The following is a 22,161-nucleotide window of genomic DNA, read 5'->3' on the forward strand; positions in this document are numbered from 1 at the left end:
TGCGCCATGTGAAATGCAGATCATGCGGCACAGCAGCAGCATCAAGCCAGCAGCTGATTGAGCAAAGAGGAGTTAAAAGAAAAAAACTGTATGTCTTTCCCTTTGTATCACCGTTTAAGAGGGGTTGTCGGAAGAGTAATCGTGTCTCCTTGGGGTGTGTTCAGCCCCCTTCATAACGCGAGCAGCAGAGATGCAAAGTGGTTGGCGTGTAGCACATTGCTTGGCGGGGGGTGAGTGGTTGGGGGTGCTCGAGTGAAGCAAGCAGGGGGCGAAGCCCTCTAGTTAAACATCCATCCATTATCCAACCCACTATATCCTAACTAGAGGGTCATGGGGGTCTGCTGGAGTCAATACAGGGCCCAAAGCAGGAAACAAACCCCAGGCAGGGTGCCAGCCCACCGCAGGGCACACACACACACCCACACTCACACACCAAGCATACACTGGGACAATTTAGAATCACCAGTGCACCTAACCTGCATGTCTTTGGACTGTGGGAGGAAACCGGAGTACCCAGAGGAAACCCACGCAGACATGGGCAGAACATGCAAACTCCACGCAGGGAGGACCCGGGAAGCGAACCTGGGTTAGTTAAACATATATTTGGACTTTTTAATTCAGCTATATAAGTGAATGACAAGATTAATTTAGTTAAGATTAATATTACTACTAGACTCTGGAACTCTGAACTAGATTACACTGGTATGATAATGGATGGAATGATTATTGTTAGCCTTGCAACAAGGAGACTAGGTGCTCCCTTTGTGGAGTTTGTGTCCTTCCCATGTCTGTTTGGGGTTTCCTCAAGATGCTCCAATTTCCTCCCAAAGTCCACAGACATAGAGGTTTGGTTCATTGGCAATGCTAAACAGGCCCTTGCATACTGTATATGCATATGTGTTCACACTGCAATGGGCTGCCACTCTTTCCAGGGATTGTTCTGACCTTGCACCCAATGCTTACTGGTATAGGCTCCAACCTCCCTGCAACTCTGCTGTGAATAAGCAAGTTTGGAATATGGATGGATGGAATTTTATTGTTAGCCACCCCTTTTCAAAATAAACTTAGTTCAATTCAGGGTCACATTAAGCTGAGTCTATCTTGGCAGCAAATGAAGCAACTAACTCTAATTGGGTCTAGGTCAATTTGAATTCATAGGTTTAGGCGAGAGGGTAAAAACTTAATATCCCAGAGCCAAACCTATGTAGGTCCAAAGAACTGAAATCCAAGAACTGACATGTAACACTAACCACTGCACTATCATACTACAGGTACCCATCTTCCTCTTTGTCCTCCCTCTCTAAATATATGCAGTAGTTTTTATTGTGACTATGTCATCACTTAACTGCTTCAATAAGGTCAAATATTAGATGAGTGAAAAATTGTTATACTTGTCCACACACCAGTAAGAAAAATAAGTCATGCAAGTTTTTGTGAATTCAGCAGACTTCCTTATAATAATGGCAGTTCTTCATTTAAATAGTTGTAACATTAGGTTGGCCAAAAACACTCTAAATTTTCATCTTCAATGAAGATATAACCTTTTTGTTAAAAAAGATCAGCTTTATCAATCTTTGCAATGTATCAGGATTAAGGATGTAGGGAAGCAATGTGTTCCTGTTAGGCTTTCCTTATCATTTGATTAAAAATACTGAAGTGAGGATCATAATTCAAAACCAGAAATCTGACTAGAAGTGTTGACATTGGCAGGAGGCTAAGGTCAGAGCTGTTTTTAAAATCCCTTTTTGATGTTAAAGCCATGCTGTACAGTGTACAAATTGCAAATGTTCCAAGGTTAAATACAGTTTCTGAAAGGATCAGAGCTTCTAGATAAATAAAGCCATGAATCATTACCCTGCCAATATAAATTCAAGGTCAGGTTTAATTCCTTGTGTACCTAGTAAAATGAAATTCTTACTAGTGACAGTAATACAAAATTAACAAAAGACACTCTATCTCTCTCTCAATATATATTTATATATTGTGGCAATAGATGGTGCTATACCAGCGCTTCACCCGACACAGACAGACACAGGAGGCACACTAATAAAAACAAGTTTTTATTTTTTCTTTTTCTCCACCTGTGAACAACACCTTCCCCATTTCCCACAGGAACAACACAGTCCCAACAAGCACTAAGCACACACACAATACTATTTCTTCTCTTTTTCTCCCCTACTCTTCTCCAGCAAGCTTTGTCTCCCTCCTCCCAACTCTGACTTTCGGAGTGGGGGCTGCTGGCTCCTTTTATAACCCACCCAGAAGTGCTCCAGGTGTTTGACAACCTACTTCCGGGTGCTGCGGAAGAACCGCCCACATGGGCTCAGGATCAACTACAGTGCCCCCTGGTGGCACCCCTGAATCCCAACAGGGTTGTAGAGAACTCTATCTACCATGGAGCCCTGCAGGAATCCGATGCACCACTGCCATCCAGAGGGGCTCCCATCTAGCATCCCAGAGAAGGAACTGTTCAGTCCATGCTTGTTCCCCCGGACAATATAAAAAAGAGGCATCCCGGCCAGGCAAGGGCCCTGGCCATCCGCCACAATATATATATATTATAATAAAAAAATCTTGAGAAGAGTGACGAGACATGACCTTCTCAGAGAGACACTTTCACGTCCTGCAAGACTTTGTGCCAAGAGATTTAACCATGCCTGGGGCCAGAAATAAAAGACAAAGAGCAGATGACAAAGTAGAACGTCGTAAAGAATTCAAAACTGATACACATGCAGACAGGTTTGAGATAATGGAAGTACGAAAATTCGAAAGTCTCAAAAAATGATAGTAAAGATCACATTAGCGCAAACAAACAGAAATTATTGCTCTGTGAAGTAACGGAACAGGAAAAAGAGATTGAAAATATTGTTTGGATTTAAACTTTAAGTCAGAGACTTGTAGATTATCTAATTCTTGTTGCTATCTGGGAAAAGTAGCGTTTCTTCCCAATGAAGAGGCGTATCCACGAGAATTAAAAGATTTGTTGTTTGGTGAAACTGAAATCCACATACGCTGTCACGCTTGGGTCACAGAGATGCACAGATACACAGGAGATTTTAGAGATGGAAACGTTATTCAAACACTTCAAACAAACATAAGTCTCTTTCAGGAGTGAATCGAGCTCCATGTGTAGTTGGAGGGGACAGTTGCATGTCTCATTTAAAAGAATAGAAAATGCACCTTGGGACGAGCAAAGTGAGCAGGGGGAAAAGCCCCCTAGTGTATATATATATATATCATATGGGTTCTTCTGTCACATCCCAAAAATATGTACATGAGGTTAATTGAACCCACGTGAGGGTGTGTTTAAGTGGACCAGTTAAGTAGTCACTGGAAAAGTTACTTGCATCCATTTTCTGAACTTATTGGTCTCCATAGCCTAGTAAGTAAGCCATTGGACTGTATTTTAAAAGAAAAGGTTTCCAGTTTAATCGTGAGCTGGTCTTTAACCTGCTGGTGCTCTGATTACAGAAATACAGAAGCAATATATTTAAATAACTGGGTAAAACTGTCAGCATCGGAATTTGGAAACTAACTGGACACGTCTGCTACGTGTGGTGGTATGGAACACAGTAGTATATTTAAAGGGATTTATGTTTAGCAGTTCAGAAGACGTGAACTTTAATGAAGTAACAAATGAAAAGCATTATCTGGAAACAATTCAATCAAATCATCGGTTAGGCTGCCATGTTTTCCAGGAGCAGTGTGTTTCCTTCACTGAAGCACACCTGGCTTTCAAAGTCATTCATCATTATCATGTGCTGCCAAAGATATCAACACAGCAAGTCTGTGTATTCCATAAAAGTTCCCACATCCATTAATTATTACTTATGATAAGTGTAAATCCATGTTCTCCTGTGGGTCTAGTCCAATGAGCAGAAACAGTTTAAATAGGAGGTTCCCTTAGGAGGACACCCTTACTGTGCGAGTTATTGGCACTATAGGGCATTTGCAGTCATGATGAAGATGATAGCCACACAAAGTCCTGTGCTCCTTTTTACTTTCTTACTACTCTCTGTTGTGTCCTGTGAGTTAGAACTGACCAGCAATGTGGTAAAAGCAGGTAGTATGTTTACAAACAGGCAGTACTACAGCACAATCAATGTCACTAATGGGGGAGAGTTTGGAAAATGGACCTGGTCTGAAATATGCCCTGAAGATTTCTACGCTATTGGCTACAGCCTGAGGGTAATCTACCCATAACTGTACTTTTCAATTTCGTCAGAAACTCACATTTCATATTCTGGATAACCTATTTCATTTTCTAGGATATTTTTCCTTATTTTAACAAACTTTACAAACACTTAAAATGCTGTTTTTACAGGTGGAAGCATATCAAGTAGGTGGAGATGACACTGCTTTGAATGGGATACGCTTGTACTGCTCAAGACTCAATGACAGAAGCATCCTTTACACTGTGGAATCACATACTGGACTGTAAGTTTTTATTTTTTATATTACAGTATCATTGCGATATTTATGTGTATTTACTCCCTCAGCAGAGGCCATTCTTCTGCATAGTTAGATATAGGATATTCCTGCCAGTGTGAGTTCTCATCTGCTTCCTAGGGCATTACTATGCCTTATCTCAGAGTTGCATTGCGCTGTCCTAGCTGCAGTTTTATTTTATATGTATGTACAAGGGTGGACAAAAGTAAGTTTACAATTGTGAGTATGCAAAACAGAGTTTATTCTTGCATTATTACTTATTTATTAATTATTGTATTATTTACAATAATTGAGTTAATAAAGCTATTACTATTATGATTGAGTTAATAAAGCTACTGTAATAATCATAACCTGCATGTCTTTTTTCCATACAATAACCTGTAAACCTACTTTTGCACACCCATCTATCTATCTATCTATCTATCTATCTATCTATCTATCTATCTATCTATCTATCTATGTGATACAGTACCTGCCAAATAATACAGAGTACACACCATATGTTTCGCCCCATCTATATAATCAGACTGCGATTCAGACCTATAATTGTAATATTCCAGTCGTTACCCTGTTAAGTAATCGAACCAGCCACTGTGGTGTGACGTCAGATGCTTTGCCTCAGGCACTGATGTCTGAGGTTTGATCCCCATAAGGGGAAGCAAAGGTACACCTGATGAGCCACAATTAGGGAAAAGCATATGTCATGTACTCTCTATATTACTTGGCAGGTATTTGATCACATATTTATGATCTGCTTCTCGCAACTGAGAGGATGAGGCTGACCAACTACATGGTAGTTAACCATCCATGTAATAAGACTGCAATTCAGACTTATGAATATATATATGCAGTATCTATATACAGTATATACTCATATATACAGCATATGCATTCTGGGATATGCTTCAGCTCCCAGTGACCCTGCTCAGGATTAAACGGGCTTGTAAACTGGTATGGTATACCATAGATGTATACACTGTATATTTATGTATAGGGCAGCAACATGAGTAGTGGTTATTGTTTCTGCCTCACAGATCCAGCATAGTGGTTTTAAAGCCCACACTTGGATCTTGTATGTGTGTAGTTTGTACATTCTCCATACTTCTGCATCGCTTTTCTTTGTGTATGGTTTTTCTCCCACATGCCCTACGACATGCAGGTTAGGTAAACTGGAAACTGTAATTTGGCTTTGTCAGGAATGTGGATATGTGCATTATTGGGCCCTGCTATGGACTGATGCCCTCTCCAAGACTGTTTCCTGCTTTTCACTCAGTGGTGCCAGGACAGGCTGATCTCCCACCCCCACTATGTCCCTGAATTGAATTACTCAAGTTTAAGAATGTTATATAATGTTTAAATTGTGTTTTGTATATGTACGGTGATCAAAATGTTTTGAGAAATGCCAGTAAATCCAAATGAGTTTTTATTTTTCAACATAATCACTGTGAACACAAATATACATGTTATAAAGTTAAGGAAGCCTATCTTCACCACTAAAAATGTTTGGTCTTGCGTAGGCAGTCACTATTCTTTAGCTAAATCGCTGTCTTTATCACTGGTATAGCGCTTGCCACTAACCCAGCAGACTGGGGAAAATGTGGATGTGGTACAGGGTCAGGTCTGAAGAACATGAGAGCTGTGATATGTCTTCATACTTTGGTTACTTTTGTACTGGAGAATCAACACACTTCCATTGTTTAAATTCTTGTCTGGACTCTCAGTCTTAATGATGTATCCAACTTTCAACTACAGTTATAAAGCATTTTTTAAAATTTCACTTGGACCAAATCTGTTAACTTGAGATTCTCCTTGAAACACTTGATGATGTGATGCTCCATTACAGGAGACTTCCATCAGGGGAAGACCTTGCTAATATTTATTCGTTAATGCAGAATGGGTTTAACTGACTCACAGCTGGTACCTATACCGTCTCACACACTCACCATCATTCTGTGTTTTTCTGTTATAAATTGTTCCCTAGTTGCAATATTTTCTTCTGTTGCTGGTGTCGAAGTCCAGCCAGCCCTAGGGTTATTTTTGAGAGATAGTCTGTCATTATAAAAGTCTTCAACTGAACATTTTGTATGTGGCACATGAAGAGGTCTGCTCCTGGTACACATTGACTAGTCAAGAATAAATCATCAAAGACATAGCTGTTCTCTGTTATAACAAATTCAAAGATGGCATGATATTTAATGATGCTGTTTACCTGGTTCTGAAATAAAAAACATACACTATAAGCCAGAAATACAAGAAATGTTTTCAAATATTTTAGTACATGGGAGCTAATGTTTAGTCCTGTGCAAAATTAGCATCATACAATACCCCTTTCAGGTTCAGGCTCATTGTTTTGATCACCCTTCATATATATTTATACTGGAAGCAGCACCTGGTATTGCACAGGTAAGTAATTTTAAGCTCGGTCCTGTTGTCTGCTAGTCTGGCTTCAGTCTGTTCTAGTGTTTCACTTGCTCTGAACCACCACCAGGTGTCACTGTTATTCAAAGTGTAGTAAAGAAGATACAAATTCCCAAAGGTACCCCCAGGGACAGACATTTGGGCTGGGACATTGTCTGTGGCAGGGCTGAGCAATGTTGGTCTGGGAGGGCCGCAGTAGCTACAGGTGTTTGTTCTAACCAGCTTGGTTAATTAGAAAACAGTCCTTACCAATAACAGATCTTATTTAATTTCAAAGCTTGTTATTGTTTTAATTCTGCAATGTGAGGTCATTCTTATATCAAAGTTTATTTCCTTTCTAAGGATGTCACTCAAATGATTTATACTGGATAAGTAATTTTTTCTTTTTAGTTTCTTTTTGAGGATTTAATTAAACCAAATAGTTCACAATGAATATTACACAGGTGGAAATGGAGACAATTTAGTTGGAAAACGGTCAGATCCTTTGTCATTTGCATCTTATTGCTAAAAAAGAACAATTCAAATTAAGAATGCAGCTGTTTAAGACTAAAATAAGCAATTAAGTGTTTGAAATATTAATGAGTGAGACAACTAAAATGAAGCAGAAAAGTGTCACTTGAGCAATAAGTGCTTCATCTACAATAAATGACTTCTCTTGAAGAAATTGAGTTGAAACAAAAACCTGCAGCCTCTGTGCCCCTCCAGGACCATTGCTGATTGCTATGTCTGTGTACAAGAGAGTGGTAGATCCCACTACAATAAATAACTGTGCTGTTCCTGTTTCAAGCTGAATAAAGCTGTTTTTGCTAAAGTACTGAAACTGGCTCGTGTTTTGGGGTACAAGATGGGGACTCACACGTCACATGGTACCAGAAGTGGGGTCCTTGCACCAATGGATCCCCAAGAAGTATGGCAACCCCCGGAACAAGATGAGGCTCTGGCGGCCACCCCTGCCGTGGCGCTGCCACGAGATGTGCTGCTCGAAGATGACTCCTTTAGACGACCCTGAGTGTTTCCTATTCTGCTTTGAACATATGGTAACATTGATGCGCTGGGACAGGGGAGCCTGGGCAGCTATTTTGGCCCCATTTTAAACTGGAGAAGCCCTCCAAGCCATACGGAATATCCCTCCCAAAAGACTTGATGATTATGACTACCTAAAGCAACAGACCATCTAGGGCCACCAGTTTCGGCTGTGGCATATTGATCTGGATTGCCCTGTATGAGGACAGATCCAGGACTTAGTGGACCTGATTCAAAGCTGGATCCACAGAGACCCTTTTCAAGCGCATTGTGGAGAAGCTCACTATTGATGCAGTCTTGTCAGGGATAGACGAGAGCCTTTGGGATGAAATGCTGCAGAATGACATCCATTCGCTGCTGGATCTGACCCGCAGACTAGAGGGTACATAAGCCACCTGGAAACAACAATTTCAATCCAGCCAGCTCAGACCTTCAGGGTCGCCAGCACCACGGGTAGAAGATGCCAGAGTGTGAACACCATAGTGCGGACTAAACGCAGCTGCTTCCGCTGTGATCAGCTGGGACATCTGGCTTGGAAATGTCATCTCCCACCTGTGCAAACAATGGCTATAGGTCTGGCCTAGGTATGTGACTCACAAGTTTCCCCCAAGATGTTAAAAGAGGACAATTTTAAGGTCTCTATTATGTTGGCCAGATAAGAATTCTCAGCACTGTTGGACTCTGGTAGCAACCTGTGCGTAGTCCACTGTGACTTTCTCTGGCATACCCCTTATAAGACCACTGACAAAGTTAACATCCGCTGTGTCCATGGGGACATTAAAACATTCAAGACTATATTACTCCCTCTGAAATTTAAAGGGAAGAACTTTAAGGTTTGGACTGCCATATCAGACACCTCACCCTGGCCACTCCTAATAGGAAAAAGGAATGCCCTCTTTCCACGGGTCTTGGCCACCTGCAGAGCGCCTACCCCTGTAGTTGATAGAGAGGGGCTCACTGCAGACAATGCCAGTCAATGAAACGGGTTTGAAATTGAACCAGAGTTGTCCAGTGAGCTGGTGGACAAATCCTCAAGTGAAGACCTGGGACAGCTGGCAAATTTTTCCACACCGTCACGCACACCAACAGCCTCCCCAGACCGGACAAACACGAAATAGCAGTGGGAGGTGAGTGTGATGCTGCATTGGACATGGTAGCAGTGGGAGGCGAGTACAATTCTGCATCAAGCACGTAGGAAGCAGAGACTGCCATCCAGGCAGAGTTTGCTCGCCTACAACGACCCGATAACAGCTTGGTTTTTGCATTCATACAAGCCCACATCGCAAATGACTCTTACTATCTGGTGAGAGAGGATCCGAATTTTAAAACACAACATTTTTACTTAAGAATGGTTTTCTGTATCGGGTGATTTCTGATTGTATGTGTGATGGACATATCGAGCAGTTCGTAGAACCAAGTGAGCATAGGGAGAAGGTTTAAAAATTGCTCACAGTCACGTTTTGGGGGGACATATTTTGAAATGCTTTTATTGGATGAATATGGGCCGGGATGTGGGGCAATTTTGTAAGGCCTGTCCCAAGTGTCAAATATTTTCTGCACAGACCCGCCAGGACATCCCTTCTACTGATACCTATTTTAAACGTCCCCTTTGAGAGGGTGGGATTAGATATCGTTGACCTGCTTCCCAGGAGTAAAAGTGACTTTCAGTGTATGCTTGTGTTAATCGATTACACCACAAGATACATAGAAGTAGCAGTGCTGCGATGGGCAGACGCCTGAACTATTGCAAAAGCACTATCGGATATGTTCACACGTATTGGTGTCCCTCGGAAGAGTCTCATTGATCAGGGCACACCCTTTATGTCTCACACCATGAAGCAGCTATGCAAAAGTGTCAGAATTAAGCAGTTACACTCCATGGTTTATCATCCGCAGACGAATGGCCTGACTGAAAGATTTAATAAAACACTAAAACAGATGATTTGGCAGGTAGCCTATGACGATCTAACTTCCTGGGATACTGTAGTACCTTTCCTCCTGTTTGCTGTCCGGGAATCCCCGCAAGTGTCCATTGGGATGAACCCTTTAGAACTATTATTTGGCCAGCAATCGCGTGGGGTGTTGGACATTTTTCGGGAAGAATGGACAAGGCCTTGCAAGACAACCCCTCCTGGGGGGTGGTTTGTCAACCGAGTCATTTTGCTACAAGAGCAGATTGCCAGACTGTCCTGTATTGCGGCGGAACATTGGCAGCACGAGCAGGAGGCACAAAAATGTAATTATGACAGGACGAGTAAACTCCTCGAGTTTAAGAAGGGGGATCATGTGCTGGTGTTTATCCTGTGTGATCCACATAAATGTCAGGCTGAAAGGCAAGGGCCGGCAATGATACAAGAGCATATGTCCCCAGTGAATTATAACGTCAGAATTCCCGGGCGGTGGAAACCCATACAAATTTTGCATATTAATTTTTTAAAGGAGTGGCACGACCATCACGAAGTCTTGGTCATGGCTGCAGCAGTCCTCTAGACTGAGGTCACTATTGGGGATGATGTAACTCACACCCAGAAAGTGTAATTGCTATCGCTGATTGAGGGGAACTCAGATGTCCTTTCGGCAAGACCTGGCCGGACAATGATTGCAGAACACAAGATTGCCACTCCACCCGGTGTTATTATACAGGTGTCCCCGTATCGCCTACCAGAAGCAACAAGGAAAGTTATACACGAGGAAGTCGAACAAATGTTCCAATTGTACTCGTCTCAGAGTCCGACTGTTTAGTTTGGTTTTGTATTGATTTTAGGCGTTTAAATAAGATTTCCAAGTTTGATGCATACCTGATGCCGCGTGTGGACGAGCTGTTGGAAAAGCTTGGGCAGGCTTCATATATCTCCACCCTTGACGTCTTGAAGGGTTATTGGCAGATCCCCTTGGAGGAGTCTAATTATGAGAAGACCTCGTTCGCTACTCCGTTGACTATACAGCACTACCTTATCATCTCCATGGTGCACCGCTGACCTTTCAGCAAATGATGGACCAGATCCTGTGTCCCCATTCCATGTTTGTGGGTACCTATCTTGACGATGTGGTCATTTTCAGTAATGACTGGGAATCTCATCTTGTCCGCTTTCAGACGATGCTTGACAGTTTACGGCTGGCAGGATTGACAGCCAACCCTAAGAAGTGCAAGCTGGGTATTCCGGAAACCCATTATTTAGGATATTCCATAGGGAAGGGTTTGCTCAAGCCTCAAATGGACAAGGTGTGGGAGGTGCTTGCATATCCCGTCCCAAAACACAGAGGCAGGTTTGTGCCTTCCTTGGGCTTGCGGGGTATAACAGGCGGTTCATTCCCAGTATTACACATTGGGCCGCCCCCCTCACTGACTTGACAAAGGGCAGAAAGAATCGTAGTGTTGTCTGTGAGAGAGCTTTCATGGACCTAAAAGCTACTTTATCATCATTCCCGGTTCTGCACAATTTTGACTTTTCGAAGGAATTTATTCTGCAAATAAATGCTAGCACTTTTGGTTTGGGAGCGGTGCTCTCACAATGTTTTGAGGGGGAAGAGCCATTGTATTTCTCAGCAGAAAGCTGCTACCCAGGGAGTGTAATTATTTGACAACTGAAAAGGAGTGCTTGGTGATTAAGTGGGCAGTGGAGGCGCTCCGTTACTATCTCTGGGGACGACAGTTTATTCTGGTGACTGACCACACCCCGCTACAATGGCTGTACAAACAGAAGGATACGAATGCCCGGCTCACTCTGTGGTCTATTAGTTTGGAAGATTTTGCTTTTGATGTTCGCCCCTGTCCCAGGGCTGCACACAGCAATGTTGATGTTCTCTCCTGCCTAGCTGAGCCCGGCTTGGACGGTCACTTTGTTCACACCGGTATGGACAAAGCTGATCGGGAAGATGTAAGGTTTCTAAACTCTTTTGGGACTCCCCCCAACGGGATGACATGCCGAAGGGCATCCCGTAATGCAATTGGCACGTCTGTGGAAGACAGCCTATCAGTTGCCGGGGCAACCGCAGGCTCGCAGCGCTGTAGCGGCTTGCAGTGAAAGCAAATCTGAGCTGACCACATTTGCACTATGAGTGCCTGTCGTTAATAGGTGATGCAAGGAACATAAGGCTTTGATGTTCTAGGGGCTGGTTCACCCCTCTAATTAATGACATGGAGTGGGGCGAGCATGGTGAAGGATCTCCTATGCATCCGAGGTACGACTGCAGGAGCACGAAGGAAGACGGGAGGACGGCCGACCTTGGACGGTCTGGCTGTGCAGTTAGAAGGCAGCCAAGACAGGGGTCGGAGGATGACGTTCATGACTGCTGAGTGTCCGCAGGCAGTGCTAGTGATGAGTGAGCTGGGGGAGCTGAAGAAGGAGGTTGGCTTAGGAGTCAGTGACTGCATTTTATCCCTTGCTTTTATTGGATTTATTTTTTTTTTTTTTTTCCCCACTCTTCATTTGGTTTTTATGGACTATTTATGGACTTTTGGAATACTGCACTGTGGATACTGTTTTTTGTTTTGTTTTGCTTCTTTTAATAAAAGAACCTTTGCACTTTTCCACCATCCCATTGCTCCATGTTTGATTTGTCCCCATTAGTCAGCTCAGTTTGGTCATAACTATTGACGGTGTTGGGTTCAAGAGACTCCCATATGTGAAGAGAGATTCTGGAATGAACCCGCATCATCACAAATGCACCTTTGCTTCCCCTTACGGTGATTGAACCTTGGACGTCAGTGCCTGGAAGCCACTGACATGCCATGGTGGCTGGTTCACTTACTCAACAGGGTCAAGACTATATATATACTAGGGGGTTCTCCCCCTGCTTGGTAATCCTCCCGGCCTGCACTATGCACCAGCCACTTTGCGTCTCTGCCACTTGCATTGTGAAGAGGGGGGGTCTGAACGCACCCCAAGGAGATGCAGTCGCTCCTCCGAAACCCCCTCTTAAACGGTGATACAATGGGAAACAAATACAGTTTTTTTTAACCTCCTCTTTGCTCGATCAGCTGCTGGCTTGCTGCTGCTGCCGTGCCACATGATCTGGATCTTGTGCAGCACTTCGAACATTTAAAAGCCTGTACAGCAGCTGTCCTAGTCTTTGTCTTTTATTTCTGACCCCAGGCGTGGTTAAATCTCTTGGCACAGTCTTGTCTCGCGGGACGTGAGTTCTTGAAATTTTTTAGTTTATAATTTAAAAATGGAATAAATCTGAAAATAAGTTTGAAAAATTCTGAAAAGAATGATACCAAGCATATATATGTAGGTTTTAAAATAAGCCCAATTTAAACCGTGACAAAAAATGTGACATAAAAACATCGCATAAAATTGTTGCACAAAATCATTGCACTTTTTGGCTTAGACTTTTATATACATATAGAGTAGATATATACACTTTTTCCTTCAGTGTCTTGCCAGCAACAGTAGCAAATTATCAGTCAGTCTTAAAAGATTTAACATCTGCAAAAGGACAAATGAGGTCAATTTTAATTCAGTGCTGAGAAAGACCACCTGAATCATATTTCTTGTGTACTTGGAAGCTGAGAAAGTACTAACGAACAAAGCCAAAGGAAATTAAAAATTTAGAAGGCAATGGCAACATAGCACATTTAATAGCATATTTAATGTTGTTAATTTCAGTTGGAGGGAGGTATCTGTGCCAGCTGTTCTAACTGCCTTATGCCTGGCCTGCTTTTAATCTGATCAATTAAGAGTCGCTACACCCCTCAACACCACAACACAATGAATGCAGTGATTGATGGTCTGTATTACTGCAGAGAGTATTGGGAAGTTTCTTACATGAAAGATGGAGATGATGTTGATAATGTTCACATCCACTTATTTTATCCTTCCATTTTTTCTTTTAGTGTCATGTCAGCAAACTCTCAATCAGCACACCAGCTTATCACAGGGCCTACCTAACCTCATTCAGTTTGTGCCAATTTAGAATCAACAGTAAAGCTAACGTGTGTATTTTGAAGGAAAGAAAACATAAACAGATACAGAGAGAATTTGATTAGACCGGCAGTCAAATCTTAAAGCCATGATGTTGCAGAGCTAAACACTGTTACCCAGTACTTATTTCATTTTTTTCTTTCAAAATTAATATCTGCTGTTGAATCATCAATCAGGTTTTCTCATTCCTTATTTTAATTTTAACAGGTTTGGTGACTGGACTCAGACGCTTTGGTGCCCCAGTGGTGTTCTGAAGTCTTTCCAGCTAAGAGTCGAGCCTTACCAAGGCATCCTTGATGATACTGCAGCCAACAACATCAAGTTCCGCTGCAGCAGTTCTCCCGTCCTTGAGGGATTTGGTCAAACATTTGGTGATTATGGGAAATGGAGTGACGAATGCAAAGAAGGGGGTATCTGTGGAATCGAAACCAAACAGGAACCTTATCAGGTTGGTTTGGATGACACAGCCCTGAATGATGTACGCTTCTTTTGTTGCAAATAAAGAAATATGGCTGATTTACCTTTGATGGGGTTGTCCTGTAGTGAGTTACAAGTTTCCTTTTATTTACTTTGTGCATTTGTAAAACAGTGTAAGACAGGAATACAGTATATATATATATATATATATATATATATATATATATATATATATATATATATATATATATATATATATATATATATATATATTCTTAGGTGCATTGGCGATTCTAAATTGTCCCTAGTGTGTGCTTGGTGTGTGGGGGTGTGTGTGCGTCCCCTGTAGTTAGGATATGGCAGGTTGGATAATGGATGGATGGATATATATTCACAAATCCATTGTGGTGGTGTACAGAGCCAAAAGTATGAAAATTGAGTCACTTTCCAAATATTCTTGATCTGTAGCATGGCACGTCATCTATGAAACATGGTGGAGGCAGTGTTATGGCATAGGCATGCGTGACTGCCAATGGAAGTGGGTCACTGGTGTTTACTGATGATATGACTAAAAGTTGCAGGATGATTTCTAAAGTGTACAGGCTATACTGTTTGCTCAGATTCAGACAAATGCTGCAAAACTGATAGGACAATGTTTCAAAGTACACATGGACAATGACCCAAAACATACTGTGACAGCAAACCAAGTGCCTTTCAAGGCCTAGAAGTGGAATATTCTTCTATCTATCTATCTATCTATCTATCTATCTATCTATCTATCTATCTATCTATCTATCTATCTATCTATCTATCTATCTATATTTATATATTGTGACTGTAGATGGCACTATACCAGCACTTAACCTGACACAAACAGACACACTACTAAAATAAAGTGCTTTTATTTTCTTTTTTCCTCGTGTGGAACATCTTCCCCATCCCCACGAGCCCACAACACAGTCCAAAGCACAACATTGCACACAATACTTTCCTTTCTTCACCCTCTATCTTCACCGCTCCTCTCTGGCAAACTTAGTCACTCTCCTCCCGACTCTGGCTTCCAGAGTGGTGGCTGCTGGCTCCTTTTATAGCCCACCCGGAAGTGCTCCAGATGTTTGATTACATATTTCTGGCTGCACTTCCTGGTGTGGCAGAAGAACCGCCCACATGGGCTCAGGAACAACTGCAGCACCCCCAGATCCCAACAGGTTTGTAGGGAACTCCATCTCCCATGGAGCCCTACGGGAATCCGAGGCACCACTGCCAACCAGGGGGGGCTGCCATCTAGCGTCCCTGGGGAGGTACTGTTCTGACCAGGCTTGTTCTCCCGATCCATACAGTGAAGAGGCGTTCCAGCCGGACAAGGACCCTGGCGGTCTGTGACAATATATATATATAATATAATATATATATACTGCTCAAAAGAATTAAAGGAACACTTTTTAATCAGAGTATAGCATAAAGTCAATGAAACTTATGGGATATTAATCTGGTCAGTTAAGTAGCAGAGGGGGTTGTTAATCAGTTTCAGCTGCTGTGGCGTTAATGAAATTAACAACAGATGCACTAGAGGGGCAACAATGAGATGACCCCCAAAACAGGAATGGTTTAACAGGTGGAGGCCACTGACATTTTTCCCTCCTCATCTTTTCTGACTGTTGTTTCACTAGTTTTGCATTTGGCTACAGTCAGTGTCACTACTGGTAGCATGAGGCGATACCTGGACCCTACAGAGGTTGCACAGGTAGTCTAACTTCTCCAGGATGGCACATCAATATGTGTCATTGCCAGAAGGTTTGCTGTGTCTCCCTGCACAGTCTCAAGGGCATGGAGGAGATTCTAGGAGACAAGCAGTTACTCTAGGAGAGCTGGAGAGGGCCATAGAAGGTCCATAACCCATCAGCAGGACCAGTATCTGCTCCTTTGGGCAAGGAGGAACAGGATGAGCACTGCCAGAGCCCTACAAAATGACCTCCAGCAGGCCACTGGTGTGAATGTCTCTGACCAAACAACCAGAAAGACTTCATGAGGGTGACCCAAGGGCCCCATGTCCTCTAATGGGCCCTGAGCTCACTGCCCAGCAGCATGCAGCTCGATTGGCATTCGCCATAGAATACCAGAAGTGAAAGGGTCTGGAGAAGCCATGGAGAACATTATGCTGCCTGTAACATCATTAAGCATGAGCAGTTTGGTGGTGGGTTAATGATTGTCTGGGGAGGCATATCCATGGAGGGTCACACAGACCGCTACAGGCTTGACAAAGGCACCTTGGCTGCCATTAGGTATCAGGATGAAATCCTTGGACCCATTGTCAGACCCTGCGTACAATTTTGAGTTGCTGCAATTAAATTTTGGCAAAATGGACTAGCCTGCCACATACGTTTTTCACTCTGATTTTTGGGGCGTCTTTGAATTCAGGGCTCTGTAGGTTGATCATTTTCATTTCCATCAAACGATGTGGCATCCTTTCGTTCCTAACATTCCCCAGTCTATATCAGTTATATATCCAGGAGGATTTCTTTTTCCCATTGAGATCTGATGTGTTTTCAAAGTGTTCCTTTAATTTTTTGAGCAGTTTATATATATATATATATACACCCCCAGAATAAAAAGAAATAAATATCCTAAAATCTCAAAAATGCCTCAACAGATTCAAAAAAATTTGATGACGTTGTAGAAAAAAGAAAATTAGCCAACACACATTTTTCTTTGTTGATAATTGTCATTAATAACGCTCTAGCGAGTGGGACTTCGCCCATTTCACCACAGTGCTGACACTGATGTCACAGAGAAATGGGGCGCGCTAGTTTAAGCACATGAAAGCTGTCTGTAGAAGCGAAGTGACAGGAGGAAGGTTCAACAAAGCCTGAAGAAGATATGCTTAGCAAGTGCTGGCCAGGCACCATGGATGTATATACCTAAGTAAAGCGGGGTAACACAGCTAGTACTTCATAAACGCCATATCTTTTAGCAAAGGAAAAAGCAGAGTTTTCTAGCCTATGCCAAGAGGGTCCATGTGTTTCTGCGACAGTAGTATGTCGGCTGAACATACTGTGATTAGCCCATCCACTTCACAAGCACGTCCAGACACAATGCTGTGACTCCTGTCTGAATTTATGGAGTTCACACCTTTGCTCTGTGTTTGCGGTGTTATTTTTTCCGTCAGGTACCCTGGCCTCCTCTCACATGCCAGTGACGGTTATAGGAGGATACCTCTAAAGTCACCTGCATGAGGTTGTGTAACTCTTTACATGAGTGTCCCATCCAAGTCTGGTTTGCTTTTATACCCAGTGCTGCTAGGATAGGCTTTTGGATGTCATGACCTTGCAATGAACAAACAAATTCATAAAATGGATGGAAATATTCGACCAAAGAACACCTCGATAAAGTGTAATGCTTCCGACATTTGCTAGGAGTTATTCTGACCAGTCATCAAGGGACTGGCAGTGCTAAATGACATTTACTGCAGTAACATTAGCTGACCTTATGGAGCCGTGTAAATGAATGCTTTTAAACATTTAGTAACTCTTTTTATTTGTTAATTATTAACTGTAATTTAAGGAATTACACTTTGGGAAGATGGAATTCTTCCTGTTCTCTCTGTATCGTTTCCTCCAGGGCCTCCAGCCACCTTCACAACTCCTGAGGATGCCCTTCATGGCTCTAAATGTACCCAACACGATTTTGAGAGCTCAGTGATGGGCTGGTGTCCTTAATTCTGCTTGATGTGTTTTAGATTTTGTGATCCTATATAGCTTGGTAATGGAAAAAAAAGTACATTAACAGATTTGTAAAGATCGGTTTGCAAGTTCTCCTTTTGTCTACTTAAGCTTTTCTACACTTTAGTTTTCCTTCTGCATCCCATAGACACAAAAGTTACATCAATTAACAACTCTAAATTGTCCTTCTATGAGTGTGGGTTCCTCACTCACAAAGGTATGACAAGATAAAATAAAATGAATCCTTTCTTTAGCTCAATGTTCAAATCATAAAGCTCAGCCTATCCTACCTCTGGTGCATTTACCTCCTGAAGCACTAAGGACCATAAAGACTTCATCTGACATTCTCAGAAAGGAGCACTGCAGAAGTAAATGATGTGATCTTAAAACAAGAAGCACAGGAAGAAAAAAGGCTTTCCTTTTATCATTTCAGTGGCAGTTTACACTTTCCATGTTGGCAGTATGTCACCTAGAAACTGTTAGTCGCCCGTTTTTGAAAGACAGCAGAGTAATGCATTTTTAAAGAGGCAGTTAATACTGCTGACAAGCAGCCAAATAGGACGCTGCAGACAAGCTGTCATCTTTGACATTCTCTAATGTCACAACCACCCAATGGCTTAAAGTAACAGAGCATAAAATAAAAGAAAGTGACAGGAGCCAAAACCAAAAGCAGGTCTGTTCTTCAACTTTGGCTCATTGTGCTTGCTGTGAACTTTTCAAGTTTATTGCTAGCCCTAGCTGATGCTGATGATTTCTTTGGCTCAAATTGTGTGCTATGTGTCCTTCTATTGACTTCTTGGTGTCCATATCTAAGCATGTACACTACCAGTCAAAAGGTTTAGAACACCACAGTTTCACCTTCAAATTTAATCAATTGAAATAAAAGGAATGACCTAAATGGTGGAAAGGTAAGCAGTGAACTGCCAGAGGTTTAATTTTAAAGTTTAGGTTAGCAAAAACTGAAAAAAGAAATTTCAGAATATTATAAATGAGCCGGGACGGCACAGTGGCGCAGTGGATAGCGCTGCTGCCTTGCAGTTAGGAGACCCGGGTTTGCTTCCCGGGTTCTCCCTGTGTGGAGTTTGCATGCTCTCCCAGTGTCTGCCTGGGTTTCCTCCCACAGTCTAAAGACATGCAAGTTAGGTGCATTGGTGATCCTAAATTGTCCCTAGTGTGTGGGTGTGTGTGCCCTGTGATGGGCTGGCGCCCTGCCCGGGGTTTGTTTCCTGCCTTGCGCCCTGTGCTGGCTGGGATTGGCTCTAGCAGACCCCCATGACCCTGTAGTTAGGATGTAGCGGGTTGGATAATGGATGGATGGATGGATGGATAAATGAGCCTTCTTCAGTGAACAACTAATATGTTACAACCTACAGATGGTCTGCAGCAATTAAAGTAAATGAAGCCTTGCAAGTTAAACCAAACAATTGGCACAGATGTCCCAAATTCTGTTGATTACTTAAAAACCCTCTGTCGGTCTTAAATCAGAGGCGGAACAGACTGTGTTATTACACCATATAAAGTACTACTTGGACAAAATTACACTGTACAGAGTTGTAAGTTCCAGTGATAATGGCCAGAAAATGTCAATTAACAAGTGAAATAAGACAGAGCATTATTACCCTTAGCAATGTAGGCATTTCATTTACAGAATTTGCAGAAAAATCAAAGTGTCAGTAGGTTCAGTGTCCTACACAATCCAAAGGGAACTGGAACCTGCAAGAAACTCTGATAGGAAGAGATCTGGCAGACCCAAAGTCACAACTCAATCAGATGGCATGTTTCTGAGGTCACCAGCTTCTGTGATAGGCGCCTCGCAGCACAACAGCTTCAAGCACACCTTAACTGTGGTAGGAAAAACCAAGTCTCAGTTTGTACTGTGAGGAGAAGACTTTGTGCTGCAGGTTTGACAGGGTTAGTGGCAGTAAGAAAGGCATTCCTTAAAGGGCAAAATAGGGCCTTGAAATACCAGCTGTGGACTACTGCAGACTGGAAGAAAAATCTTACAGACCAATGAATCAAAATTCGGTTCATCATGCAGGGTGTTTGTATGCTGTTGAGTTGGTGAAAGGATGATTTCTCAGTGTGCGACACCAACTGTCAGACATGGAGGAGGAAGTGCGATGGTCTGAGGTTCTTCTGCTGGAGGCAGAGTTGGTGACTTGCACAGAGTGACTGACATCCTGAATCTAAAGGGTTAACATAGTTTAGCTGTTATATCAGCAAAAGGTGGCTACTTTAATGAATCAAAAGTTTGAATAAAAGTTTTTATAATTAATGATTCCTTGACTTATTTTTATTTGTTGGTCTCTGGTGGGGGTCAGTTGTCCGTTGCAGAAATGGTGTCTGGAAATGAAATACGAAAAAAATTGAGAAGGCAGCCTGCAATGTTCCCCTAGAACACTAGAGGGCAGGTGGCACCACAGACACAAGGGTGCCCTAAGATCACGTCATATTACTAACAGCATTGTTGGCACTGACATCTTTCCTGATTTTATTTAATGTAGAGTTTTCTGGGAGTAACTGTTAATAATATGTTTGCAAAAAATGCACACATTTTGACTGTACAAAAAGATGCCAGGCATATGGATCAGGCAACACAAGTTATGTGAGAATTGTTTTCCTTTTTTCAATGGATGTTTTTCACTTTGTTTGCTATTGTCAAGCATTGACCAACATAGTGTCCCATTCTATGAGAAATGTTTTTTCTTTTCTCCACAATTACAAATTTTCCTTGGCCACCATTACAAACTACATGGTTATAAGTAACATTTAAAATAAAATATCATTTGCGGATGGAGTATTCCTTTAAGATTTGGGTGGGTGCCTGCACTCCAGCACACAGCCACACTCCTGCTGGAGATAGCATAGCATCCTCCTCTATTGCTATATTGGCTTTTGAATACATGCGCACCATTCATTATAAACAACTGCATATGTTTTGATTTATACTGTACAACTAAGAAATCGATTTTGGAAGAGATCAGACCAGCTATGTCGCTCGAAGCACAAATGATGAAGTTACGACTGTCTTATTTTGGTCACATTGTCAGAAGAGAGAGATGACTGGAAAAGGACATCATGTTTGGGAAGATCGAAAGGAACCAGGCAAAGAGGGTGACCTTCAACCAGATGGCTGGGCACGTTAACGGTAAGTATGAGGATGACCTCGCCAGACTGGCACTAAACCAACTTCTTTTTAGATCTTTAATTCATCAAGTCACTAGGACTCGAACCCAAGTTGATGGCACCTAATAATAATAATAATAATAGTAATAATAATAATAATAATCTGGTCTTTGCTTTTCTTCGCCTTCATTAGCGGCTTGTATCTTCCTTCAATGTAAGTTGCTTCAGTTTCTCCATTGCTGTTGTTCCAGTCTTTATTATATCCTAAACACAGTACATTTTTACACCATTACTTATGCATTATGTATCAAAAATAAAAGTAAAAGGCTGCACATATTTGCTTCATAAACATGCAGCATAATAAACACATGACCTCTTCTCACAAAACCAATCATCATATTTTCTTTGTCACTCCTGGTAATTCTATATGTTTTCGCTCTGCACAATACTGGCTTTCCTTTTAAGGTCTGCAGTCACGTTAAATAAAAATGGAAAATATTAGTTAATTTTCTAGTCTGGTATATGTACCTTGGTATTAAATACAAAATGTGTCTGAGTTACGCTAATTGGGTGTGGAAATCAGTTTAACGCTTCCATAAGCATTACTACAAATTTTTAAAATGTCATAATTCACCATATTATCATGCATTTTTTAGAGGTCAATTTCTGACTGCGAAAGCTGGTTTAACATGCTCCACAATGACAGACTGGTTCCATGTCCCATGGCATTATAATCAGATTTAATTTCAAGTCATTATGGAGCCAAGGCAGAACTGTGAAAGAAAGGCTTTCTTATTTTTGGCTAGTAAAGACACTGCAATGCATACTTCTGCTAATTTTGCAATATGATCACTGGTGCATGACAATTATGTTTTTGGCAGGATGCTGTAAATTGACAAAATAATTACTGTTGAGTAGCGTTGGTACAATTCATATGCTTAGGCAGCACTTTACCGACTCTGCTTTTTATAGACTCTCTCTGCTGGATTCAGACTTTTGAACACAAATGCAATGCAACTTGTCTCATTAATTTACTATAACTGTGCCCCAATGAAATGTGGGAACAAAGAAAAAAAACAACA

The 22,161-nt window shown here is 41.9% G+C and overlaps 1 protein-coding gene across 1 annotated transcript; it reads left to right on the forward strand.

Annotated features, from left to right (window-relative positions):
- Nucleotides 1-3,915: 3,915 nt before the first annotated feature.
- LOC120515776 (vitelline membrane outer layer protein 1 homolog) lies at nt 3,916-14,344 on the forward strand. The gene is made up of 3 exons (XM_039737074.1): nt 3,916-4,188; nt 4,325-4,437; nt 14,025-14,344. The coding sequence occupies exons 1-3, from the start codon at nt 3,958-3,960 to the stop codon at nt 14,317-14,319; spliced, it is 639 nt and encodes a 212-aa protein (XP_039593008.1). The 5' UTR covers nt 3,916-3,957; the 3' UTR covers nt 14,320-14,344.
- The last annotated feature ends 7,817 nt before the right edge of the window (nt 14,345-22,161 follow it).

Source organism: Polypterus senegalus, chromosome 15 (genome assembly GCF_016835505.1).
Source record: "Polypterus senegalus isolate Bchr_013 chromosome 15, ASM1683550v1, whole genome shotgun sequence".
Classification (NCBI taxonomy): Eukaryota; Metazoa; Chordata; class Cladistia; order Polypteriformes; family Polypteridae; genus Polypterus; species Polypterus senegalus.

Excerpts from the sequence above, each read along its gene's own strand:
- LOC120515776 (XM_039737074.1), top strand. The coding sequence starts at position 3,958 with ATGATGAAGATGATAGCCACACAAAGTCCTGTGCTCCTTTTTACTTTC. Across the intron at positions 4,189-4,324 it reads CTATTGGCTACAGCCTGAGG|GTGGAAGCATATCAAGTAGG; the intron begins GTAATCTACCCA and ends CTGTTTTTACAG. Across the intron at positions 4,438-14,024 it reads GTGGAATCACATACTGGACT|GTTTGGTGACTGGACTCAGA; the intron begins GTAAGTTTTTAT and ends TAATTTTAACAG.